Source organism: Netta rufina (genome assembly GCF_964035555.1).
Source record: "Netta rufina genome assembly, chromosome: 12".
Classification (NCBI taxonomy): Eukaryota; Metazoa; Chordata; class Aves; order Anseriformes; family Anatidae; genus Netta; species Netta rufina.
Window position 1 is genome coordinate 8,443,748 of NC_140135.1, and position 27,423 is coordinate 8,471,170.

General features: G+C 48.1%; 1 protein-coding gene across 1 annotated transcript; it reads right to left on the minus strand.

Annotated features, from left to right (window-relative positions):
• Positions 1-817: 817 nt before the first annotated feature.
• PASD1 (PAS domain containing repressor 1) lies at positions 818-24,827 on the minus strand. Its single transcript, XM_084293913.1, has 21 exons — positions 24,737-24,827; positions 23,464-23,520; positions 21,926-22,080; positions 21,111-21,202; positions 19,167-19,256; positions 18,500-18,620; positions 17,347-17,460; positions 16,269-16,387; positions 15,326-15,408; positions 11,520-11,626; positions 8,927-9,074; positions 7,067-7,148; positions 5,878-6,001; positions 5,473-5,570; positions 4,953-5,039; positions 4,547-4,705; positions 3,777-3,983; positions 2,681-2,883; positions 2,095-2,187; positions 1,693-1,900; positions 818-1,153 (listed from the first exon to the last, which is right to left on the minus strand). Exons 2-21 carry the CDS (start codon positions 23,493-23,495, stop codon positions 983-985), a joined length of 2,493 nt encoding a protein of 830 aa, XP_084150039.1. The 5' UTR covers positions 23,496-23,520; positions 24,737-24,827; the 3' UTR covers positions 818-982.
• Positions 24,828-27,423: the final 2,596 nt, after the last annotated feature.

A 27,423-nucleotide genomic window follows, 5' to 3' on the forward strand; every position in this document is an offset into this window, starting at 1 on the left:
CCGACAGGCTTGTAACAGTGCCTGTGTCATTGTGAGTACACGTTTCAGGGTTGTCAAATTGAAATATGACCTAGCAAAACCACAAAGTTTGCTGTCACATGATGGTCTACGTGTTGTTTGCTTGTTTTCATGTAAAGAAACATACACAACAACACCCACTTGGAACAAAACAAAAAGACAGAAAAGAAAGAGTAAGGAGTCTTTGTCCGTAACCTGAAAAATATTTGGCTACAGGGAGTAAAAAACATATAAATTTATCTGCACTTGTTAACCAAAGTAAAACATGACGAATATCTTACTAGTTGTGATGTGAGCTGGTATAACAACAGTAAGAAATTCAGGCAAAAGTGGTGTTATGTAAATTAGCAGCATTATCCAATCTCCTGGAAAACAAAAACGGCAGGGTTGAGGTATAGAAAAAAGGAAAAAACTCCACGACGGACCTACTAGAGTGCGACGAGACCTATGTACACGGCAATCCCTCCTGTGACTGCTGCGGCCTGCGTGTGCTGCGTGCGCTGGGCTCGCCCTCACAGTGCCTTCCAGCACCAAAGCCCTGAAGGGACAAGGCGTTGCTGGGTGACCTGCAGCAGCACCCTGCCACCTGCCCGTGGCTCCCAAACGAAGCCCATCCTGCTCACCGACAAGTTTACAGCTGCTTTTGGAGCCAAGCTCCAGTGGGCAGGAGCCCCACTGTGTGTATTCTCTTGCTCCTTGCTCTTGAAGGTGCCCTCCTTCCAGGACACTTGTGGCCTCTCACAGCCCCAAGGCTCTCTTCGGTGGTGGTTGTATCACCAGGAGATTCCCCCCCATGGATACCCCAATCCACGAGGTGTCCTCCAGAGCCATCCGCCCCTGGTGGGGCCATCCCGGCCCCCGTGGGGCCCCGACCTCACCCGTCTGTGCTCCGACGGCTCCGTCCCCGCTCCGCCTGCGCTCGGGTCGCCGAGCTAAGGTTGTCCCTGCCTCTGGGAGCCTGCGGTCAGGGCAGCTGCATTTCGGGCAGGTCCTGCAGGTTGCAGGCCTGGCCCTGTGCGTGGCGGCTCTGCGGCTGCGGGTGCAGGAAGTAGCTCAAGGGGTTCTGCTGTGTGACGTGGGCCGGCTGGAAAACACGCGGGCTCGGGCCCCCCGGCACTGCCTCAGGACTTTGCATCTGTGGGGAGACACGAAGGCAAATCAGCCCTGCTCCGTGCCCAGCCACGCCGTGCCTTGCTGCTGAGCCTCCTGGACAGAAGTACCAGAAGCTGACCCGAAATGCAGCCCTGCAGCACGACTTCCAGCTCTATTTCTTCCTCCTGCTCTGTGTGCTATCGCCTTTGCCAGGAGGACTGTGGCTTACCTCTGCCAACCCAGCAAGCCTCGGAGAGTGTATTGCTCATTAATAATTAGTTTCAACAGCCCCTCTCCTTGGCAACATCATTAACTTGGCATGCACTGATGGAAAACATGCATTGAAAAATCCAAATCACCTTCTACAGAGATTTGTGTTGGGAAACAAAACACAACTGCAGGAATTGACTGCATCTGATAAAGAAAAACCAAACTTGCTATGCTGAGACATAACAGCAGGAGGCACGTTGTCATGCCAGGCCAGGCCTGATTAGTCTTAAGCCCTATTTCTTCTGAAAAAAAAACCCTCAGCTCCCAACCCTAGCCCCGTGTACACCTACAAAGCTGCTCCAGCTCCCTCACCTGAAGGTAGAGCCGGTGCTGCTGAACCTGCTGCTGCGGCCACTGGTGGAGGTGAACTGGGGCACTGGTCTGGTGGGAGGTGAAGCTGGCGTGGGGGATCACCACGGACGGGGAGAAGACGGGCGAGGGGGCAGGGGGCCGGACCGTGCTGCAGGTGATGGGCTGCATCTGCACGGCGGGAGGCAAGGTCTGCTGCTCCGCCACGAATCTGCCATGAGGAGGACAACACTGCATGAGACGCCAACCCCAGAGCCACCACCCTGGGCAGCCCGGGTGCTGCAGGAATCAGGGCTTGTCACGCCGTGCAAAACCTGCCACGAGCGTCTCCCTCCCCACCAAGCATGGGTTGTGTCTGCGTGACCTTATGCAAGCGCCCTGCTACGACACTAAGCACGGACTCACTTTCCCTGCTGCCTGCTGGTGCCGCTCAGCGTGGCCTGAGTGCTGCCGTTGGCGGCGGGCATCATGGCTTGGATGGACTGGTCCAGCAGCATTCTGCGGTGGAGGAAAAGAGAGGATGGTCAGGGCAGGGATGGACCAAACTGCTGACTGCCAGGCTCTAAAAACAAGCCCCTTAAGACCTCTCCAAAAGCATGCAAAGCACCGATCCTCCCTGAAAAAAGCCAATGAAATAGGATGCTTATCATTGCTTTGTGACCCACGGAGGTGAGCTAAAACCTGCCAAATTACGTGAGAAATACATTTTCACATGAGAAATACATGCAAATGTATTATAGATGTTTATAGATGGTGAGACTTCTAGGCAGCCTGGTTTCTCTTGTTCCTTTACACAGTGTTTTGCAGTGGCTGGATCCCCTAGACAATGTCTGCAGATACCTCCCTGAAAGGCGGTCGTATAGTCTGGGGCAGTTTCCAGCTTTGTATACAGGAGTAATGTTTTTGCCACGACACATCTTGGCTGGAAAAGAGACCCTGGAGCTTTGGAGCGAGCAAGACACAGGTCTGTGAGGACAGGGCCAGCTCGTACCTGAGGCTCCTGTCCTGGCTGTAGTTGGACTGCGGCTGCCTTTCGCTCAGGTCGGTCGGCATCTGTGCAGCCACTGTAATGGGATGTGCTTGCGAAAACACCATGGGGTTGTTGTAGAGGGGCATTGAAATGCTCGTCTGCCCTGGCAGACACGTTTGCTGGGCTTGGTTTCCTCTCATGAGGTGCTGCTGCTGCTGCGGTACCTGAAATGCAGACGCAAACACACAGGTAAGATTTTAAAGCTCCCTGTTAGACAGCTAAAGCTACCGCTTCAAGGGTGCAGTTGGGAAAAAGACGATGAATTGTAGATGTTCTCCCTGAACAGAGCGATAGGCACTGTATGTCTGTGAGGACAAACACCCTGTGTGCATTTATTGCGGTGGCAGAGCAGGCGCTGGCAGGCTCTCCTGCTGCATCAGAGCACGTGGGCACAGCTCGAGGGAGAACAGAGCAGCTTACAAAGGGAGGGGGAGTGCAAAGCCCCTCAGGAATGCTTCTCCTGCTTCCTCCATACCTGCATGAGTATTTTTTGGGGCACTTCAAGTCTTTCCCAAGAAGATGGGGGCCTACAGGAAAGCTGGGGAGGGATCCTTTATCAGGGATTGTAATGACAGCACAACAAGGTCCCTTCTGACTCAAACCATTCTATAATTCTGATCTATGCAGTGAATTTAGGTCTAATGATGCCAAACTTGTTTTTCAAAGCTGCCTTCCAAGAAATCTGGGCCAGAAAAAAAGGCAACAAACCCTCTTTTGCAATTATGCCTGGCTCCCTGAACTATGAAGTCACAACTCTTGCTGACTGCAGAGGAGCACTGGGTGGTGATTGCAAGCACCATGAATCAGAAGCCAGACTTCCCACTTGGTTCTGGGATGGCTCCAGCACTCCCTGGGCTCTGACATTTTTAGGCTACTGAGCTTTGATTTTTACAGCTGAACGGCACAATTTGCAATGATCTTGACACAGATTTCATAGTACAGGCTATGGAGTAAAACAAGCACGGTGGAGATGAGCAGGACAGCGGCACGTAACGCTTAGAGCCAGCAGGCACGTGTATAAAAAGCCAGGCAGGGGTCAGGGAAGGCAGCCAGCCACCTGTGAGGATGTGCCACAGGGCTCCCTGAGGAACTGGTGCGGTGAGGACACGTGGGGGCCCCCGTAGTGCTTGGTCCCCATCTGGCCTGGCTGGGGGGACTTCTTGGTGCTGGGCTGCCGGGGCGTCCCGGGCGGCGGCGGGGGTCTCCTGGGGCTCTGGTGCTGCACGTTGTTGAAGACCAAGGGAATAGGTTGCTGCATCAGCATCTTTAAGAAGAAGAGGTGCATGGGTTGTCATGTGAAGAATGGTGAGACAGCTCTTACATGGCTACTGCCACTAGATGGTGCTTCAGTTTTGCTACTAAAAATTGAGGTTTCACAGCGCTGTGGCAGCTGGGTGTACAACACCACAGCTCTAAATTCAGTGGCAAAGTGAACCATGGATAACAGAGTCATGTTAGCTTGTGCACAAATATTCAGAGCCACGAGTGCTCTGGTCTCATTACGCCTGTTACATGCCACAAGGGTGGCACTTGGGGACACAGAAGCATTAACCAGCCACTGAACCACCAAGCTCACCATGAAGAGGGGCTGTCTGAACAGCCTGACCACTTCCTTGTGATTGTTTTTCTAAACCATGCAAATACTTAAACAGACAGTGATGCCAGCTACCTCTCAGGAGACACCTCTCCAGCCCTCTGAGGCTACACTACCAATTTATCCAGAGCTCATTTCTAAGTGCTTTTGCCATAGCCAACATTGTCACTGATCTACACAGCACAGCACCCTGTTCGTGGGCTGGGAACGGCGCGGGCAGCAGCAGCAGGTACCTGCAGGTTGGAGTCCTGCACCAGCTGGAGCTGCTCCTTGATGACGTGGAGCTCCTCTTGCTGTGTCTTGATGTCTGCCTGCAGTATGCGAGTCCTCTCCTCCAGCTGCTCTTTCAGCTGGTGCATCATCCCCAGCTGGGCCGGGAAGTGGTACACTGGCTGTGGGGAGCGGAGAACAAGTCACAAGTAGGACCAGTCCCGCTATGAACACTCATAATGACGCTGGTTCCAGAAAAGCAAATTTCTTGGTACAAGGTGGGCAGATTACTGAAATAACTGACTAGTGGTGTCCTAGCTTGTGCTGGGAGCAGGGACCCAGCCTGACAAGCCCCAGCAAAAACCCTTCGCCCCCCACCCAGCACAGGGGCAGGACACCAGAGCATATCCAGCAGAAGCAAACACGTACCATCACGGCGTGCTGAGAGGGGACTGCCGGCTGAGCCACGGGATGCTGAGGGAGGTGTTCGCCAGGGGCTGGAGGAGTTACTATGGCCTAGAAATGAAAACTCAGCTTTATTGCAGGCCCACAGCACCTCTAGTGCAGAGCTGGCGTGGCAGCGCCTCATGCTGGCCACCCAACTCTGGTGAGGAACAAGTGCAAGAAGTTTGAAAGCCAGGAAGCTTCACGTGGATGGCTGAGAATGTGAGGATGTGAGCTCCTGCATGCCCCCTGCAAAGTGCAAACCCTCAGTGTTTGGACAAAAGCCATTTCACATGTACAAACCCCAAGAGAAGTGGGTTTGTGCAGGGAGGTGTTTGGCACTGAGGAGCAATGAACCCCGAGACAGGAGGCGGCCGTGTTGCCTCCTGCAGCTTGCTGGGCCCCAGGACACCCCAGCCCTGGCCCCACACGTTCAGAGGTGGCGATCAGACCCCTCTGAGGGCGAGACCAAGGTCTGCCAGCTCTTTTCTTTAGCAGCACCGACCTGGGCGCCTCCAGCCAACGCCAGCCGCAGGGCTGCCTTCTCCGGCACCGCCGTCCGGGTGGGAGTGCTGGTGTCGGTGTGCCGCATGGATGAGGTGGCTGGAAAAGAGACATTTTGTTGTGATACGGCGGCAGGGTGGCGGACACGGGCTGCCCCTGCTTAGCCTGAGCTCCCTGTATGGACCAGCAGCCACCCGAGTGCTGTGGGGCTGCATCCCCAAGCCGCCCACCCCTGGTCTCACGTGGGTGACAGAGGACACGGCGTATGGCACCGCAACGCCTCAGTCCCTGATGATGAGCACCCCCCGAACCAACTCGGTCCCTGCTGGTGGACGTCTCCCACCCGACCCATGGATTTTGGGGGCTGCTCTGCCCCTCGCCCCCCCATATCGCGCCAGGCACCTACAGGCGGAGTCGGAGAGCGCGGTGTGCGAGGAGCGGCGGGAGCTGTGGGACGACAGCGACACTCCTTCCCGGCTGGCCTCCTGGCTGCTGCCGCACTGCCCCACGTCCAGGTAGCTGCTGTGGCTCTGTGGGGAGCCGAGCACAGGTTGTCAGAGGGAAAATAACGGGCCTGGTGCTGGAGGGCCAGCAGGGCCGCACGCATCCACCCTGGGGAGGCAGCCAGGCTGCCCCCAGGCCTTCACCCTCCCTGCCCAGAGGGAAACAACCTAACCCAGTGAATATGAGCAGTATTGGAGGCATCACACAGCAAGGACAGATACCATACCGCTTGGCAGATGGTTTATATAATGGGGCTGTTTCACCTGCAGGCTGTGGGAGACCGTGTCACCTCCCCACGCCTCCCTGGGAGCTCCCCTCCAGAAGAGCAAGGAATGGGAGCAGTCGCTCTGCCTCCCCTCCTGCTGCCTTGCACCAGCAGACAAAGCTTAATGTTTGCAGAAAAGTATCTCAGCCATTGTGTGAAGGAGACAGACACACAAACATGCTGTGGGGAGAGAGCAGTTGCTGGCAAGGCAGCCCCTGCTCCAGTGCGAAAGGTCCTGGGACAGCTTCCGCTATGCATCCCATAAATGATTACTCTAAAATAATGGCATGATTTCCTATAAAATAATGGAACGATAATTCTACTTGGAGCTGCTTTGATTATTGGTCTTGTAAACTATTGAGAGGAAGAACTTAAAAATGAATTGAAATGACCCTGTTAATTGGTCAGGCGTGTTGGGATGCCAGGCTGAATCAAGCCATGGAAATTACAGCTCTGGTCAAAATCCTACCCTTGATGCCACCCTGCCCAACGGTGCAAACAGAGCAGAAATCTGGAATAAGAACCAGTTGTGTTGTTTTCCCTTCATTCCAATCTTTGTCTGAGTATTAATGACAAGCTGGCATTAACAAAAGAGGTGCACGCAAGGCAACTGCTGAATTTGCCATTTTACGCCTACACCAAGATGGGACAGCTCAGAGCCACATAGTGTAGAACTTCGGTGTATCTGCTTGAGCCATAACCCAGCTGAAGGCTTGGAAGGAGAGGGGAGGAAAGGAAAAGGAAGAAGAGGTATTTTCCTGAGATCAGGAAGTGACAACTGTATGGTTTAAAAGCCTGTTCATTCAAACGTGAAGAGACGTGGTACCTTTATAGAAGAGGATGCCAGTTCAATTGATGACTCTTCAAGGCCAAGATCTCGCCTCCTTTCAGCTCGAACTTCCGCATAACTAACAAAAACAATGAAAAATTCAAAGTTTTTCAGTGTCAGGCCTCAGCTGTCCATGAAAACAGATGCACTGGGTGTTATGTACTGCAGTGTACCTGCCACACGGGTCACGATAGCGCTTTCCCATAGAGTCAGAAGCTGTGCACAGCTCACACTCATATACTCATCAGGGTAAAGCCTTGCAATCTATGAATAACCATGTGCACTGAAGGTCCAGAGCTCAGAAACAACAGGGCAGTGTCACGTCCCACTCCACCCAAGCAGGACTGCGGGATTAACTGATCTCATCCTTCCAAGCACAGATGTAGACTCCCCTTTGAAAATTTTGGCCCCGGGTGCCTTCAGGCAACATTCGTCTAAAAGCAAAGCTCTGGGGGTGTACAAAGCACCATGCCTGCCACATCAGGGTTAAAATCACCCTGATGGGAGCTGTGCATACACGATGCCGGCTGCCCAGCTGCAATGCGAGGTGGATGCCAGAATCCCCATGAATGTGCCTCTAGAAGTCTGTATTTGCTTCCCTTACTATTTTTTTCTCTTAACTAATAAAATATTTACAGTAAACAATGCCACATGATTCACCACTGGGATAAATTGCAGAGGATGTTCTAAAGACTCTGAGCGGCTGTGTGCTGTGGGCGCTGAAAGGTGTCAGAACTAAGGCTGCTGAAATACAAACAGATACAACCTTTGTGGGGGCAAGAGAAGATGCTGAGAAGAACTTAATTACACCAGTGTAAGCACTAAATTTTCCTGAAATCATGCTTTAAACCTAAAGTTCATTTAACGTGTGTGTTTCAGTGATACATTCTAAGCCTTAACTGTACAAGACAGAACTGTATTTCAAAATCTATTTGGGATTATCACTAGGCTTAAGAGGCACTGAGAGCAGAAGAAGAAACAAGTCCACGCTCAATAAATTCAGAGATTGAAGTGCAGCCCAATTGCCTGAAGGATGGCAGAAGCAAGACAACTCAGAAGCAATCTCTCCATCTAACATTTGCTTAAAATAGCTCTTGACACGTAGTTTGTATCAGCACTCTAACCACTGACACCTGTTTATTGAGGTGTCCTCAGTCTGTTTCTGAACACATGAAAGATTCCCAGTTTACTTGTGCTTTTTCTTTGAGACGTTTGACAGGAGCACAAAAAAAATTGCAAATTGATTCCTGGAAGTAAAGAAAGATGCGTGGAGCCATATGTTTAACCATGTTAATAGATCAAACCAGCATGTCGCTATTTTTTTCAAGCCCTCCACTAGATATATCCCCATACGATGACTGTTTTTGCAGTGGTGGTAACACAGCAGCTCCAGTGCTTCCACTGGAGCTGGCTCTACCCTAGTTTCACAGCCGAGCCCAGAGCAGCATCCCACTGGAGGGCATCCTGGGCCACGCTGCAGTCAAGGAACACGGCCAACAGGACAGCAGCTACCATGGTAGGTCATAGCTAGGTCATGAATATTTAAAACTCTGAGCAAAGGGTTTTGTAGCACATAAAGCTGTCTGATTCCTTGTGATGCCATGTCATTGTTGGGGACAGAAGAGGAACACAACACTGACAGATGTGGCCAGTGGTGGCTTCCAGACCAGCTGCCAAAGAGTGGTGAGAACACATTATGCTTTTCCCCATATTTCCTGCCGTACTGTGTACAATTGCATACCATCTTAGTGTGTTAAGGCGCACAGCAAATATTTGGCTAACACAAAACAGGGCCAGGAAACACGATGGATGTGTACACGGGACAGGTAGTGTGAAGTGCTTGGTGCTTGCTCCTACCTAACTACCAGGTGAGTGCAAACGATGAACTCGGGCTTGGAATTCCACTGGTGGTAGGTGATGTAGTAGTGTGTCTGCAGCCAGATCCACTGCTGGCCTTTGGTCAGGAACCTGTAGTAACACGACTTGCCTTTTCCAAACTGCATCACTGGTAAACAAAAAGAAAGCACTTTATGGCAAACAAACTACAGAAAGTTCATGGTATAAAGGAGATTAGAAAAAAAAAAATGCTTGGTCCCATTCTCCCTTGCAGTTTGCTACCCCACTAAGAAGGCTCTTGTGGCTTTACAAGCATGATGGGCAAAAAAACTTGTGCTGAACTTTCATTTGGGTTCTTTCCTGCTACTTATTTTCACAAGAGTGCACTTTACTATTCTAAGATTGTTCTTATAACTAGTAATTGGCATAACTATCTAACTGGTTTTATTCCTAGAACTAATTAGTGGGCTTCTCTGAAAGTAATAAGCACAGATAACATCATGTAAGCAAGGCACTGGCCTTTCAGAAGCACATGAAAATGCATTTCAGAGACAGTGGGCCTGAAGTCAGGATCCTAATAATGGCACAAAACAGTAAGATAGTGGAGTTTAGCAGTTAAACTGAGAGTTTGCTTCTAAAGAGCTGGCCTAAATACAATAGACCTAGTACACATCATCAGGTTATGTTCAGAAAAATCACAGATGCTGTAATAAAACGGGAACATAATGAGGGGAACTACATTAAATAACCGCATTAATTGCTCCCAGACTGCTGTCAGTACAAAATGAAACATGCTCATTTAAACTACCCGTAATTAGTGCAAAGTGAAATACAAGCGTGCTTTAAGCAAACCCATTTCACTTCAGAGCGGGCAGGATGCCTGCCCACAGAGGCCAACCTGATGGGAGCTCGTCCAGCCACAGGAACCCAGGCACTTCTACAAACCTGCATATCTCTACTTTTTTAACTGTTAGGGCTGCTTTCTTTAGTGACCCCATTAGCAGGGATGGGCTTCAGAAGAAGCACTTGGAGGTCTTCTGGCTAGCAGGCTGTGCTGGGGATTGTTCAGCGCCTGGTCCTGTCACAAATGTCCTGATGCAACTTCTGGAAGTCATTTCACCAGCACCTTACCTTGCCTATCTGCACAGAAAGATGAAAAGATCCTTGCCTGTGGGTGTGCTAGGCAGCTATGCTTTTATAATGTAAGAGGTATCAGTGGTGAGAGATGTAAGCCACTAAATAGATTCAATATAGTTAGCATCTATGTCAAACTGCAAGCGTGTATTACCAAAAGACATCAGCTGGTTAAGTAGCTCACTTCTGTCTGAATGGCCCTTTAAACACACTAAAAAGTGCCATTGTTATAAGCAAATAAAGTATTTATTTAGTATTCCCATCTATGCGTTTGCTGCACCTGACCCAAGCCGTGCCAGCCAGGCAGCCTGTGTCCCTGCTGTCTGCTGGGTCACCGCACTTCACCTCGACCGTGCCTGGAAGCCAGCAGGAGGCAGAGTGGGGAAATTTGATATTTGGAGAAAGACTCATTTTCTCAGTTCTCTTTTAGCATCTCACATGGGTGTACAGTAGAGGGGCAGTGGTAGAAGGGCAGTGATGAGGGTTTACAACTCAGTGTTGAAGCAGTGCTGGCGGTCACGGAGCTCCTTTGTGTCCCAGCATCATGCTGCCAGCACTGCAGAGCAGTTTTCAGCACTTTCCCTTCCCCACTTTCTCAGGCAGATTCATTTCTTTGAATCTGGCAAAACACTCTCCTTCCAGAGATGGCAGACTGACAAACAGAGCACCTTTGCCCAACAGAAAATCTCTAAGTGGTATTTTCTGGAAAAATATCTGATAACCAACATGCATTTTACAGAGTGTGTAGTTAGATTTTATTTCTGGGCATTGCAAACCAGCTAGGGGACAGACTTTATTCCGGTTCAGTATCTTAGCCTGAAGTGCATGTAACAAAATGGAAAAAATAGTCTTTGGGAAAAAGCACCTCCACAGGACCTGGCTCCTCGTGGGCTCCCGCAGGTCACTTCTCTGTGTTCACACAGCAGCCAGAGCTGGACAAATCTTCAAAACGATGAAACGCTGAGAAAAATCTGGGCTGGAAGCCCTCAGACTGTGCCAGGAGATGTTCTGGTGCAAGGACAAGGCTCCTTGCCCTGCTACCAACCCAGTGTGGCCCTGCAGCCACAGAGGGGCAGCGAGGCTCTGCGGCCCTGGGCAGTTACATGCTCAGGTCCTGTTGGCCTACAGAAAGTCCCCAGGAATGGTGACAATCAGCAACATCCCAGGGGTCAGGGCTGCCCTTATAAATGGGGAACAGAGGGTAGGAAGATCTGGATTCCCATCTATCAATCTAATTTCACTCACACAACATGAGCTCAATCCGTGTATCTGCAGTTTGGGAAAGCTGCAGAAATAGTTGCTGATGTGACTGAATTCTGCAGGGACAGAGCCTCTCAGATGTCTAAGGCTGTCTTTATTTCATGAGAAGAGGGCATCCCCTCCCTCCCAGACAGAGATGCCTTTTGCGATGCCAGTGGCAGGCTGTACGAGTGACACAAGAGATCACAGACAGGCACACGGCGGAGGGAGAGGAACTTACAGTGTTCATGGCACCTAGCGAGAAGCTCCAGGTCATCTGCGTGGTAGTAGTCGTACCCTGATGTTCCCAGAACCTCAAAGGGTAAGTATCCTATGATGGGTGGAGCCCTAGGAGGGAAGCAGAGGGCAGGAGGTAAGCACACCTGACACCGTGACACCACGGCCAACATGCTGTGACGGATGCCATCAAGCAAAACCACCTCATACATCCTTTCGGGAGTATCCATCCTTTCACTGTGATGCATTGCCAGATACAAGAGAAAAAAAAAAAAAAAAAGAGAGAGAGGGAGAGGCAAAAACTGAGAAAATGAAAAGGTGTGTGTTTACTGGTTCACAGCCTATTCATTATGTGGGTGTAAAGAAGGCATGTGCGTACGCAAGTGACTCAATTCATTAAGCACGCCTGTGAGACATGGCTTGAGATATGCTACGGGTGTTCATGTGCATAATAACTCGGAGCTTGAGTAAAATTACCCAGTAGGTTGGCTATGTCATCTGGGTAGTGAACGTAGAGGGAAAAGTAAGTGGGAAGCTACAATGTGTGTCAGGGCCAGCTTGAGGAAAAGAGAAAGTAATTGTTCTCCTGGAAAAGCTTGGGGAATTGCAACCTGCAAAAAAAAATGCTTCGATGTGGGCAGTAACAAGAATAGGTATGGGGCTGATCCTGAGGACTGTTATTTCAATGGCAGGTAGAGCAGAAATCGAGTAAGTATTTAGACTGGCACACTGAATAGACACCAGACTATTCTGCTGTCAATTCTAGATGTTTCATTTTCTAGGCAAAACCTGGTATTTTTTATTTTATTTTTTTTTAAGCAGGTGTCCTAACAAGTCTGAGCTTGTACACAGCCTCCACTGGAACCTGCTAGCTTATGAGTATGGAACAGCACTAAACTGTGAGGTGAAAAACACTGTTTTTACCTCTCGTCCCTATAGCAGCATTCTGAGGCACAGGTACACTCCCCCTTGCACAGCCTCAAGCACAACAGGTACTTGGCGAGGCAGGATTTGACCACGCTGAGCTCATTTGGCTTTTTGCTCCACCTGTTTTGGCTGCTGGATGTGCTGACAGCAGGAGGCTCGCCTGGCAAGTTCAGCACTTCCTCGGGAAATGTCAGCAGGGCAGGGAATGCTTCAGGCCTGGGGCGGTCGGAGGTGGCATTGCCCGCTGAGCAAGTGACCCTCTGCAGGAAGGTGAATGCCACAAAGTGGCCAAGAAGGTGAGCAAAAATGTATTTAAGTGTAAGTACATTTTGGTTTGGACAGGGATCTTCAGTCTTCTGGATATTAACATGGGAAGGTCTCCTGTTTTGGCTGAATGACCCAGTTCCAACTTCGTACCCTGGAGAGATGCTGTGGGCACAGATCATTCAACTACGGGGGGGGGGGGGGGGGGGGGGGGCAAAAGAGGTCTGTAACCTCTCCTTTATCAGCTTTGTTCTTTTCTCACTGTGCATGGAGGCTGTAAGTCCTGCCTGTGCCCCCCGAGGGCTCAGCAGAGGAGCTCCTGAGTCTGAGCAATCTGCTAGACCTTGCCCAGCACAAGGGAGGAACCAGACCTCCACTCTGAGGGCAAATCTCTGGAAACAGAGCCCACTTAGCACACTGTGGTCTCTGCCACAATGCAGCCCTATTTATCCAAATGACTCCTCAGAGAGCACTGTGTTCCCTTTCCCCATGTGACACAGATTTCTGTTAATGATGATAATACGTGTATTTATTAAAGTGTCCTTCCTTGCCATCTCTTTGGCAGCTTGGCCAGTATCTCTTGGCTCTTTAATGACATGCTTATCTTCAAGACAATGATGTCTTTCAGATGCACATCAGATAAACTTTTAAGCTGATCAGGAAAGTATTATGCTTCCATGACTTTCGCCAGATTTCCTTAAATGAGAAAGTAACAACAAAATGCTCCTAATCTGTCATTTGACAAGGAGCTGGCTTGCTTGTGGCGCAATTTAGAAGTGTTTTGTTAGCTTAACTTCCAGCCTTGAGGCCTGCAGCTGGCTCTTCAAATGGAAATGCAACATCTTCAGAGAGCCTTTGAGTACAGGATTGGTAAGTAGGCAAAAAGCCTGATGGGTGGTGGGCTTTCAGCTATAACACAAGTTGGACTAGACCCTCCAGTCTTTTAATAAAAGGGAAAATAAGGAGAATGCAGAACAGACATGGATTGTTATCAAAGTTCACAGGATTTCTTCCTCTACACATATGTATATGTAGACCAAGAATACAGCTTTTCTTTATTTTTTTAAGGTTTATCCAGGTCTGTGGAGTGTTTGTTGTACTATTTATCACAACTCCATACATACCATTGCTATGATATGAAAGGTTCCAAGCAATGGTGGGTACCTGCTGCCCCCACTGATGGCACAGCTCTCAGCATCAAGCTGTGCGAGCTGAAGTAACCAAGCAAGAAACAAGAAAATATCCCAAAACATTTCACAGTGTCCTGGAGATCCTGGGGAATGCACTGGAGATAGGTTTGAACCAGTGATTAGATGAGACAACCCACATGATTCCCCTCTGGCTGTTGGGTCTGTGCTCACCGCTTAGAGTTGGTGCTGCCACGAACTGTCTCAGCATCTGCATTAGCTTAATCCACTCCCAGTAACAATGGCTTCCTCGCTGGGGATATCAGTGGGACTGGAGTGGCTGCAAGCGCCCGGCACAGAGCTTCCTCTCTGAGTCATAACCCAGATTCATCAAAAGACTCTTTGATTTGCTTTAAAGGAGCTCCTGCGTGCCTTATTCGCAGCAGCTGCTGGGACGCAGCCCTTTGGAAAGCCAGCTCACTGCTGCAGACGGTGACATAAGGGGCCTAGGGCTCTTTTAGGAATCCTCGTTAAATCACCTGATTCTGAAGACGTGCCTCATTGGGCAGGCCAATTAAAGTCTAACGAAGTCACTGCAGCAAGATCTCAACGATAGGAATAATAACAAGCCCACCATCCCAAACCACACAGCCTTTTAACCATAGGGCTGCCGCGTGGCCAGTTCCCCCGTGCTTCAAGGTATGACGCATGGAGCACCTTCCTTACTACAGAAATGCAAATTATTCATCGGTTACATTCTCTCTCTCCCCTCCTTGATTTAAATGTGCAGAAGATGTTTAGCCCCCCTGCAAAAAAAAACCCTTATTTCCTACAACCTTTCTCACTCACGGTGTATTTCTGCCTTTGCAGAACTTGGAAGGGATAATGGGAAGAGCTGGATTTCACAACGTGTTTACGTATACATGCAGAGAAGCAAAAGAGAGAACAAAACCCTCCATCTTCTTCTGAAGAAAATGAATCCTCTGTTAATCAGCTTAATAAAGTGATTCCTTTTTCATTCCCCGAGCTCTCCATGCTGCACTCAGTCAAAAACAAATCTGCAATTAAACCATCCAATACATTGCGTTTTCTTTTAGTTTTATAAATTGCTTCATTTATCAAGGTGAAAACCAAAATTTGACCAATACAGCAAAATATTTTGGGGTTCCTGGAAGCTGTAGATGGTGAATAGAGAAGCTAAATCAATACAGGTAACACGACCCACAGTGCTCAGCTTCAATGACTTAATGTCTTGGTGAAATTCAACATCTTTCTAGACATTTAACCTTCACTTTATATGGCTTCTTACCTGCCTTAAGTAAGAAAAAGGGCAAAGCTTTTAAAGAGGCCTGATAAGTAAGTTCAGAATATTATCACTGGTGTAGTTTAACTTAATTAGAGCTATTTTGCTTGGGATGTCAGGCAATAGCAACATAAACATTTCTATTTTTAAACTACAAATTGTTTATACTTCAGTGACCAAATCTCTTACCTGTGGTCCAAGAACAAAAACTTCCATTCCAAGCTATGCCTTGATGTAAATTCTTCGCATGGCTCTTCAACATTGCAAAGCTCCTGCAAAACAGTTGGCACATTCAGACATCTAATTCTGCGAAATAACAAAAGGAGTTCTCCCTCAAGACCAAGAATGCATCATCTTGGTATAATAAACCCTAGCAAAACACAGGGCTTTTAAAGCACTCGACTTTTTTTTTTCCTCTAAGGAATGCATAAACCTTGTTTTATAGATGCATAAACTGATGAAAAGTGGCTGAATAATTTACCCTGGGCTGAGTTTCAGAGCTAGGATAAATAGTCCAAGGGCCTCATCGTGCAGTCTGCAGGCAACATTCCCCAACTTTCTGTAAATACTGCTAACCGAAGATGGATGACAGAGCAGGTTCCAGCCTCGAGCTGGGCTGGCTGCTGCTCTCCAGCAAGAAGCACCCGCGACCCTTATCCCTGCCATCACAGCACCGTGCCACACTTAAAGACCGGGAGAAAGAGACCATGAACTGCGGTGCTCAGGGTCTCCAAGTGTGGCTGGCCTTCCTACACCAAGGAGCAGTGGGGTGTAGCTCTTCAGTGCCTCTAACTTTCCAAGCAGTTAGCTGGGCACCTTTTATTGGCACCCCCTGACCTTGCTGCTCTGAAACGTCCCATCACACAACCCCTCTTCTCAAGCACAACTCCCATTTTTCATTTTCTCCTTCCAAAATAAACGTCATCTCCCCCTCCCAAGCACAGCAGTGCCCTCCCTCACTTACAAGCCCTCAGCACAAGGCAGTTTGCACTGCTGCATGTACTGTGAGAGGCTGCTGCAGCATGGCTGCTCGTGCAAGGGCACCAAGCACAGCTCGTGGTACAGCAGCAGCTCCAGCTGAGCATGGGCTGGCTCTGGTACAAAAGGGAAAAGGCAGTGGGAAAGCTCTCACCTTTAAGAACTGCGGTGTGACGAGACGAACAGTCGCTACGAGGCAAATCTGCTCCTCTGTGGCTGACCTGAAAGCTCGTGCAATAGCTGACTCAAAGCCATTACAGGAGGGTGTAGGCACTAGACACAACCAGACAATTTATTTAAGACGAAGAGGAAGGAGACCTTTCTTTTCATGTTAGGACAGGCAGGACGACTGATGAAACCCCAGCAACAAATTCCTCCGACCCACACCGTGATGCCACACTGATAGACACTGATGTTATTTAAAGCACGATCCTTTAGGCTCCGAGTTACAGAGCTGCAGCCACCCACCCCTGGCTTGCAGGGAAGCCTCATAAGACAGCTCTGATTGCTCCCAGCACACAGCTACAGCCTCCTTGCTAGCATGTCCTTACGGAGGATGGAAAACTGATGCAAAGTCACTGAACTTCAGCTGACTTTGAGAGGTAGAGGGATTTGCACCACTTTTTTTTTCCAAACGTATGTTTTACAAGCGTCCCTTCAAAATCACAAATTGAAGATCAAGAGGATTACAGAAAGAACTCTTGGTACCATTATTCTGCCCTGAATCTTTTTTCTCAACACAAAGGAAGTCACAACTGGATGTCAGAAGATGGGGTGAACAAAAGGCTGGAGTATTTTCCCAAGGAAATTGTTCACATCAAATCCAGAAGTTTCTCCCTTTTTATGTTATTTCCAGGAAACAGCACCTTTCTGCAGCCCAACACTTGCAAGATCCAGGATTTTACAAGTTTCTCAAATCATTTCATCTTTAAAAAGTGTCACTCAATTGCCACAAGTGAAACAGAATAGCAGATTTTGTTGGTTAATTGAGTATGTAGGCTTCACAATCGAGTCATGGAGGCAGTCAAATGGAGGGACGATCAGTCTGGTGTCACTCCTCTGACCAACAGACTCCCCAAAGCTTTTATGTGAAAAAAAATCTTGCTAACATATCCGCAGCACACTCCACCCCTGCTGATTACAGCATTTTCAGCTGAAACAAGGCTACAGAAAAACAGACACTTTAAAGGAGAGAGGCTGAGAGGTAACGGCAGGCTGTAGAGGTAACTCACCATGAGTAAAATATTTAAAATCCACTACAAATTTCACATATTCATACGTCAGGGGTTCATTTGGATCTAAGCTGCCTCTTGCTAAATGGCAGCAAAACTCTATTTGCTTTTCCACTGAAAAGAGAGAAAAGAGAGGGAAACACACACGTTATTGGCAGCCTGCATGGTAGCACATAGATTCAATATATTCAATCTGTCCAGGTTTTCTACCCACCCTGCCGCTGTGGCATCTCAGCACCCTCTGCTGAGATTCTCCCGATCCCCATAAATAAACCTATAACTAGCAGGAGCAATGATCAGCTGGTTGTGCTTCAGGATGTCTGTGATCTCCCCTTCTCCCACAGCTTTATAGTTGCCCTGTTACACTGGGGCTGAGGCCCTGGCGAGCTCAAAGTCGGTGGTGTTTGCCCCTTCATCACATGCAGGATTTCACGTGAAACACACTGCCCTGGCACCGCTCTGCAGGACGCAGAGCAAAGGGCGCTGGAGCCACCCTAAGTCTTCCTGCTAGCTGTGGAAGGCACCATGCCAAGCTCTTGCTCGGTTTTCTGCCCCGAGGTCTGAACTCCATGGGTCAGACCACGGCCTCTTCAGCTGCAGGGAAACCAGCACAAGGGGTGCTCAGCTCCTGTGCACGCTTATGGGGCCACAGGGAGGGAGATGAGCTCTGGTGGCCATGGTGAACCCACCAAGAAACGGGGGGGCTGCTAGGAGAAGGGGGTCCCAGCACGTGGATGTAAGGAAGACACGACCACCAGTTCTGGTGTGGGCACACAGTCTGGGGAGAACAGCAGAGGAAGGAACATTTTGGGATTTCCCAAAGCCCTTTGGGATTTCTCCTACCCAAGCTCATCCCCCAAGCCCCTCACGCCTTTCACAGGCTCAGTCCCACCCTGAGAAAAGTATCTAAGGAGGGTGACTCCACCCTGTCCTGTGACCCAAAGCAAACAGTAAAATACAGACTGTCCAAATCAAGTACTGGGAGCAAGTAGGAACATTGGATGGGCTGCTTCCAAACCCAGAAATATGAACAGAGGCCAAAAGCAGCAGCAGGCAGGAGAATTAAATAGCTGGAGGGCCCAGTGCAGGCCGCCCCTGGGAGCTGCTTGCCTTTGGCAAATTTCCTTGATCAACAGACAAGCAAAGAGCTTACCATTGAGAAAATCAGCTGCAACAGGATCTGTCATGAGCACGTGTGGAGAAAGGAGCTTGTACACCTCGCTCTGTTCCCGCTCAGGCAGAAAGTTTAATATATTTTGGTCCACCAAATCTGACTGATGCAAAAGAATGCTTTGTCATGTTCCACAGCACAGCCTGACACAACCACACGCGTTTTCATCCTACAGTGGAGCACAGATGCTGCCAGGCTAGCACAGACACTTAACACAAGGAAGCTGAGTTGATCTGCAGGTGGAGCTTTGTTTCTTTGCACACTGGGCCATTCAGCCAGGTTAGGACATTCAGGATCCAATTTGCCCTCACATAGCATGGCTCTCACTTTGCACCAGATAAAAACAAAAGTTGGTTTTGAGGGGCCAGCAGAAGCTTTTGTACTAAAAATTAACTGATGTCTGTAAATTCTCATGAAAAACTAACATCTTTGCTACTAAAGACCATGGGCTCAAAGTAGAAAAGCCCGATGTCATTAGAAGAGCATATATTTAGTCCTGAAATCACCTTTAAATCTTCTGGGAAGAGCTTCCACATATACAGGTTTCATAAACATTTGGCTGGACAAACCCAAGCCCTGTCTCTGCAGTGATGGGGCTGTGCTAAGGCAGGGGAGCGTTTCTGCAAGGCATTGTGGTGTCAGAACTTACCGGTAAGTGTCCGAGCAGAGAGGAGACGCTGTCAGATACATAAATAATAATCCCATCAGTGGTAAGAGCGATGAGAAAGCCATCTAATGCCTAGTGACAAAAGGCAGACGGAAGGAAAAAGAAAAGAATTATGCATGGGAACAACTTAAACTACAACACAATAGGCTAGTTTACTCAGTGGTGATGACTGTAACAGTCTAAAACCAACATGAATCAATTATGGCAATGACGGTTCAATGTAGAAAAATAAAAAATGACACATGGTGTCTAATTCAGCATTCTTCTTACACTTATTTGCTCATTAATATTAAATTGACCTGTATTTTGCACCCAGTGAGTACTTATTTAATGTGAAGCAAGACGGTGGTGGTTAAGTTTTCTACACCCACACAATCCTAGTGACTTCAGTCACTTCATTATGTGTTCTGAATTGCACAATAGTTAACCAGTTCAGTGTGTAAGGAAATGTTAGATATCATCACGGCAAACCCAGCACTATGGATGAATGGATGAATGGATGGTTGGATGGATAAACAGAGACAGATGAAAAAAATAATACATTTAAAAAAATAATTTTATGGCTCTTAAGGACAAGATCTAAAGCCTTATTTATCTTGCTTAAAGCACTCATTTGCTAGGCAACTGACACAACAATTTGAAAGTTTGTTTTCCCTTTTTTTTCAAAGTTTGTTTTCCCTTTCCTTTTCACAATGGTTCCTGGCCCGGAGTCTATGTTCTCAGTGCCTTCTAAATCACTGCATGTGCTTTCTTCTTTGAGAGCTCTCTCCCTGTTCTTCACAACATCTTCTTGTACCATTGATCCAGTCTCTGTTCCTATTCTTCCGTAACACTTGGAAGGTCTAGGATGTCTGATGCCTGGCCAGCACCGTGTACAAAGCCAGTTCTTCTAATGACATCATTAGGCTGCTCTGCAGCTCAGCTTGCAGGAAGCCAAAGATGCTGCACAGAGGGAGCATCCAGCATCTTTCCCTGCAGCCAGCTACTCCCTGTCTCATTGTCTGAGTTCCTGCCTTTGCTAAAAATAAGCACTCTCTGGGTAAAAACACTGATTTTAAGTAAACTGCTCAATGGTCAAACATAGTCCAGCAAACGAACAGTTATTGAAGGGCTCCCCCCGGCCACTTGTAAGGGAGAAATTTGTTTTGATTCAGCTGGAACAAACTAGCTTGTTTGGTAAGAAAAATTCCCAGAAAGAATGAACAGACTTTTCCAGGGAGGTGAGTCATGACATCCTGATGAAAAGGAGTAACTAAGACACTGCAGCACCTCCCAGCTCAGCCCGGCATACACCCTAGTTTTGGTGGGGCAAAGAGCAGCAGCTGCCTACGCAGGGTAGATGTCCTCGCTGGAGGAGCAGGCAGTACAGAACCCAAGCAGCATCTTTAAGAAAGGAAAAATGTAGGCTCGTGGGGTGTTTCTACATCAGCTCATCATTTTATAGGTGACACGATCAGGGCTCATCTGAGCACACGTAAAAGCAACCGAAGTAAAAGACGTGGCAGTTGCAGCACAGGTACAGCCCTGCGCAGCTAGTGGCAGCAATGCAAAGGCTGCCTTGCTAATGGGATGTGGGAGGATGGGAGCTGCTCTGCTTTGCCCAGATTCTTTCCAGTTTTTGCTCCTGTAGCTGGTCTGAGAAGGGCAGTTCTGTTTCTCCTCTCTCACCTGGACAAAGCTGGGCCAAATCGGGCTTCATGCCTAAATGAAAAGCTGTTTACCTTTAAGGGGAAGCAGTCATATTCCTAATTCTGTGTCTGCAAAGCATTTAGCACAACACTGGTCTCTGTCAGGTTTGGATTATAAGTGCCAGCAAAGCAGAAATCATTAACACTGGGACCCACAGGTGAAAGGAACTGCATGTCTGAACTACTCCACTGAACCGATTACTTTTCACTAATCTATGCAGCTTTAATTTCTTCTTACCTCTAACATCAACTGGGTGAACTCCTCGTTGCTAAGAAATGAAGGCTTCCAGTCTTGTCTAATCTCACAGGCTTCTGTCTGTGCTGTGATTTCTTACAGAGAAAACATCAAAAAAGCAACATGACTCACATTCATTGGGACTTTTTTTTCATTTTCAAGTAACACGATTTCTTTTAAGAAGCTTTCAGAGGAATCATCCTCAGATCATTCTCCATACAAAGCCTTATTATATGCAACACTCAATTTCCACGCCATCACGATAGAAATGCATTAGAAATCAGGAGAGGAAAAAAAAGAAAAAAAAAAAGAGGAGACATTTTGGGTAGTTTGAAGGGAACCTTCAAAACTGAAGAAAACAATTTCTTCAAAAATGTTCTTTCCAGTGCTCTGGGCTAGCCTCAGAGCATCACTGACAGCAGACTGGGGCTGGCTCTGCAGCCACTGCAGGATGGCAGGAGCCCACAGGCAGCAGGAGGGGCTGCACCTATCCAGACCTGGGAAGAGGGGGCAGAAATCCTCTTTTGTGGTGTGTGCTGTTCCTCAGCTCCTCCTTCCTGCTCTGCTTGAGAGCACATAAAGCATGCCAGTGAGGGAAATGCAGCAATGTCACTGCATTCAAGCCTAGCCCCATCTGTTGACGCCAACTGCTGTGCCTTAATCTGACCCTCACTTAAATTCATGTCCTATATGGGGTTCTTAGATGCTTGGGAAAAATAGTTTTCATCTTCTAAGCAGCAACTGGCTGCTGGTCAGCTGCAGAGCCAGTACCTCCAAGGGGAAAGGGCCCAAGGGGAAGGTGGCAGCGCCCTCAGTACCTTTCTGTTTCTGTAAGAAGTCAATGGTCCTCTGCAGTATGGTGGACTTGTCCATCTTGAGAGGGTGGCCGTGGCCCTGCAGCATTGTGCAAAGCTCTTTAATGAGGACATTGAACTGGTCTCTCCTCTTTTTTTCAGATTTGTTGCGTGATGCCCTGGATGACAGAAACATGAATGGCACTAAGTAAAAGGAAGGGTCTGCAGCTCGACCCAAGGAGGATCAAGTAGCCCTGTCCCAGCAAAACACTTTAAGTATCTGAATCTGAACCCTGCTGGGACTGCTCATTTCTTTAAAATTAGGCTCGGGAGTAAGTGTTGGTGCTTTGAGCCTTGCAGTAGGACTGAACTCACTGTCAGAAAGGAATGCTTGCAGGTAACAAATAGGATTTATATGCATTTGAGCAAGACTGCATCCTTACGCACATTTCAGCAGCAGTTCTCATTGTTTCAAAACCAGTGATGGCTTCACAAAGGTGCTATAGGTGAAATTTCTCCAGTACAATAGTCCTGGCACCACTCACTGACTTTTTGCCCACTTCTGTTTTGCAGCTACTCTGCACGCATGTAGAGGTCAAAATGAGAGGGATGCCTCATTCTTGGATTTGTACCTGCAGAAGTAGCTCATTCCCAGAGAACATTGTGCAGAGATAATTTGATTGCAGAACAAAGTCAAGCACACGCTCTCACATCTGGGTTTGGAAATCTGGAGTGGCAGCAGTGTGATATATGAAACTGGGCACGTTAAGAGTCTGGCTGCGGAAACCACAGACTCGTTTCCAGCTTGCATTAATACAATTAAAGAATGTTTTATTAGGGTTTTCCCCTCCATTAAAAACAATAAAGGAGAAAGCAAATCCATTCAATTTCTTCCAAAATGTTCTTTCCAATGCTCCTATCTGAGATAACCCTATTTTCATACAACCTCTTCCAGTAGTAATTATTTTTCTTTACAAGTGCATTCATGATGATACATTGGTCCTGCGATCCAGCCCGAGTGTGCTAAGCAGGAAGCATTTCCATTCACTTTCAGGTTGGCGTTTGGAGGTTCTCACATCCAGCATTTGCTTTCCCAGCCCTCTCTGTTTTGGCACTAATGTACGATGAGTAATTACAGCTGAACCAAGCTCCTCTGAAGGAAGACCAGCTCCTTCCTACCTGTGCTAAGGCAGGACTGCCCTCTAAGTCTCATGGGGAACCCAGGTGGGCAGCACTGCATGAGGTCAATAAAATCACAGATTGGGGTACTGCATCAGCATGGTAAATAGCCATGGGATAACAAGAGGGTAAAGGAATGTAATCTAAGGAGCACCGAGCTGATTAACCCATCGTAGGGGTGGTCAAATACACCGTGAGAAGCTTGAAAATGGTGACAAAATTACATTTTATGTGGTCTGCTATCCACAGCCTGAAAACTGCAGGATTTTGCCTCTGACATCAGTGCCCTGACTACTTTTACAAGCATCAGACAACGCAGCCAGCATTTGCAGTTCTTCCCTGGAAGAGCTTGCAAGCTCAGCGCTCCGTGCATCCCTTCATACCTCTTTGCCCTGTCCTTCTCATCTTCATCCATCAGTTCGTTTACACGACACAGGGCTCTGGAAGGAAAGGACAGAAGTACTTACTGAGTCACATTGCCTGATCTCGTTGAGGCTGTCAGAACATGGAGCTTACTGGTTTGTACGTTATGACCTCCTGGATGTTTCTATCACCCCCTCTCCAGCCTCCGCTCGATTACATGGTTTCTTGCCTGTTCTGTCACCTACTGAGACTTGAGAGCTGAAACCTTTGCCATATGCCCAAACATTCATCTACAATAATTGTAACTGTACTGGGAAAGAGCCAGCAGCCCCCAGCCTGCCTCTGCAGTCCCCTCTGTGAAAACAGCCCCAGCCACAATCAAGCGCAGCCAGCACCTGATGCAGCCAGGGGAACACCAGGGATGGGGAACCCTACCAAAGCACTGATTTCTGCACAGGAACCAGCATCTCCCCTGCAAACGTGAGAGCTGATCTCAGTTCGATGTCTGTGCCAGGTAGCACAGTGCCTGGTCCTGCTAGGCTGCTGGAATCCATTGCAATGCTTAAAGAGCAACTGAGATTTCTGTCCCAGCGCAAGGGCACAGGAGGAAGGTATGCTGATCCCCCAGAGGATTAGTATTAGGCAACAGCAGGATACGGTCAGGAGATTCGAGGGATGATATGAGACAGGCTCACCTGAAATGCCCTGTGGCCAACGACCGATGCTTGCACCGGTGGACTCCCACCACATCATCCCAGCTGCGTCCCACCACAGGGATTCATCCCCAAGGCTGCAAGTCACAACTGTTCCTCCGCTGGCATTAACCAGGGAAAGGAAGGGAAGGTGACCTGGCTTCCCTGGGGTCTGTCAGCAGTCACTGTGGGCTGCTGTCTTTATCGTACACTAACTGCTCCTGCAGCACAGGTGAGGAGAACAGTCGGCCGCAATTCCCAGTAAGGACACGGTACTCTCAAGCCCCATGCAATGATACAAAATCCATCATGATGAGGGTGACCTCTTCACTGGTGCTTTGCTCTCAGGTCAGTAACTCCAAATGAAATTAAACCACCCACAACCGAGAGGATGTCAAAGATGCTGCTCACAGAAAAAGCAACAAAAATTCCCCCTCCCTCCCCTGCTCTGGAGCAAGGATTCCCCTCCCTGCAGGGGACTTGGGCAGAGTATGATTTGTATGATTTCTGTATGGTTTCTCTAGCCCCAAAATGTGGATGTATGCCATGGGGAGGGGTGGTTCTCCCTGCCTGAGTCTCTGGAAGCCCAGCGAGCCATTACCTGTTCTATTGCTCAGATTCATCAGTCCAGACTGACGGAGTGGGATCAGCACTTCTTATCACCATGTAAATAGAGACGGAGAAAAATTAATCCTGGAAGGAAAAGCAAAACACAATTAAAACACAGTTGCAAACAAGACTTAGCCTCAAGAGCAGCAATCGCTTCAAGTCGAAGAGGTCTGTGGCCACCAGTTAGAAAGGTGGTCGGTGTAACTGGGGAGCACCCAGGGACACTGGGACATGTCTGGGACTCCTGGCTCTGTGTGCACCACCTGCTGCCACAGAAGCAGGCCCAACTGACCTCTCATTGCCAAAAAAACACAAGGCCCGGTAGTGTGGAAGAATGGCCCGACTAGTGTGGGGCCGCTGAGGATCGATAGGAGTCTTTCCAACACCCGATGGTACAGCTGGCATGTGTGCAATGAGAACCTGTGAGTTCATCTGCCATTCACCAACGCTGATCTATCTGGTGTTTGCGGCCAACACAGAGCCCCTCCTGTGGTACAGGGAGAGTGCTCTGTAGGGGAGGCAAAAGGGGACAACAGGCCGAATGCTTGCTCACTGCACCCACATGAGATTATGTCAGTCCACCTGCTTGAAACACTTGGGTCAGATAAAATGCAATGCCCTGGTAATAAACTGCAACACCGCAGTTACCTGGAAGAGGACTGAAGCTCCTGGCACAATGGAAGTATCAGAGTAACACACAAACATGCAGCTATATAATATGCTTCATGTGTTTCAGCCCTAAGCACTTCAGTAAAAAGCGCGGCTGGGATTAAGTCGGCAATTTCATCTCAGAACACAAACTTCCAGGGAAAACCTTACGCAAGGACTGGTGTCCCCGCTGCAAACACCACCTACGTGCCAGGTTTAGGTACAGGGGACCTGCTAGGCTGCTGCTCTCACAGCAGTCGTACGCTGGTCAAATTACAAGCTTTTATCTGAGTTCAAAAGGAGCGTGTGATCTTGTTTGTTATCCTAGTGACCTACATTGGAACTGAAGTTCTTATCTTAGTCACTGCTTCTCACCGTCAGCGCTGCTTTTTTCAGAATTACATCGTCGTTGCTCCTCCAGAAGGATGGCCCACACTCAAGTTTTGCTAACCCTTAACGATTTCTGAGACACAGAGATATCGAGAATATTCTTTTTAAAGCAGTGGGTTAGATTAAAAAAAAATAAAAAAAGCAGTACTTGGAACCACACAAACAAATCTATTAAAACTTTTCAGAAAGCATTTTTCACCTACAGGCCGAAGTACGCAAAAATTCAGCCAAACTAAAGGAGTCTTCCTGAGTTTTGAGTGCAAAGCTTTGCACAGAAACCTTCCCATTGCCTGTCTAACCACCGCAGGCTTTTTACTGGACATTAACAACGTCCAGTCAATGCTCACCAAGCCTGAATTAGGAAAGGCAGTCCCAATTCCCCCATCTCCAGCAGTAGCCGTGGCATCCTTCCATGGCACGGCTGATGTGAGCTGCTGGGGTGACGAGGCTTCCCGGGCCTGTCCTGGGGACACCCCGGTGAATGCGAGCGATGCCCGCGGTCAGCACCAGACTTGGAGGCTCAGACAGAATAAAAGGCCATAAAAGAAGTCACAGGCCCGATCCCACGGAGAAGCTTTTTGCATGATGCAGCAGGATGGTGAGCTATAAAAAGTCTTAGCAGAAGACACCTAAGGACAGAATATTCTTAACCGGATTAAGCACTTCAGGACTACATTTAGCTAAGTGCTTTTTGTCTTGTTATGAGCCAGGGCTAAATATAGTAAGCAGAATACTTAAGAATAGTTTCATAAGGGTTGTATACACTCCTCGGCAAGATAAGGCACTTAGCACTATTGACAGAAGTATGTCTGCATGTTAAGAGTATTTTAAACAGCTCCAGATAGAATCTCTTTGACCTTAACTGTATTAACCAGAGGGATCAAAATTTATTTATTGCCTCCTGAAAATCCTCTCCTGCAACACACGGAGAGAACTCCTGAACTCTGCGGGCAGGTGAGGAGAGAGGACACCTGTGGATGCTGCCAGCACCTTCTTCCACCCCACCTCCAACCGGTGATGGTCAGTGTTCCCACCAAGAAATGCACATCCATCATTGCTTAATGCCCTCTATAGCGAGAAAAGATTTGTTCTTCCCTTGCACGAAGCGTCTCAAACAACGCTAAAAGCACTTTAAAGGCAAGTTACATTTTAGACTTTTCAAACATCACTGTATTAAAGTTGTTTCTAGGGTTACAGAAAGGGCAATGGAGTCTGACAGCCTTAACAAGACAATGGACTTCTCAGATACACATCTAAAAGTTAAAGTGCTGTTTCATCCTTTCTGCAATATTCTGGCACAATTTTTACTGAAGAGGGAACGGGAGAAGGAATTTTTTTATTAACTCTTTGTTTTGCCGAACTGTTTGACTTCAGGAGCTATCTAAAACTGCAATATTTTGACTAAAGATAATGTTTATTGGATTGCTGTAAAAACATCAAAACATTTGAGGGTAACTGTTAATGGCGTAACATATTAGAAAGAGTTATCCCCTGAAACCAACAGTTGAATGCTTCAATATAGTGTTAATTTTAATTATTTGGCTATGTCACTGACGACAAGGTAAAGCTCACTCTGTGAGTCTTAGTGCTCTGATTTCTTTGTGATCAGCAGCAAATAAAGTTTCACCACTCACCTAAAAA

Excerpts from the sequence above, each read along its gene's own strand:
- PASD1 (XM_084293913.1), bottom strand. The coding sequence starts at position 23,495 with ATGGATGAAGATGAGAAGGACAGGGCAAAGAG. Across the intron at positions 5,040-5,472 it reads CGTTGGCTGGAGGCGCCCAG|GCCATAGTAACTCCTCCAGC; the intron begins GTCGGTGCTGCT and ends TTTCATTTCTAG. Across the intron at positions 1,154-1,692 it reads AGCACCGGCTCTACCTTCAG|ATGCAAAGTCCTGAGGCAGT; the intron begins GTGAGGGAGCTG and ends GTCTCCCCACAG.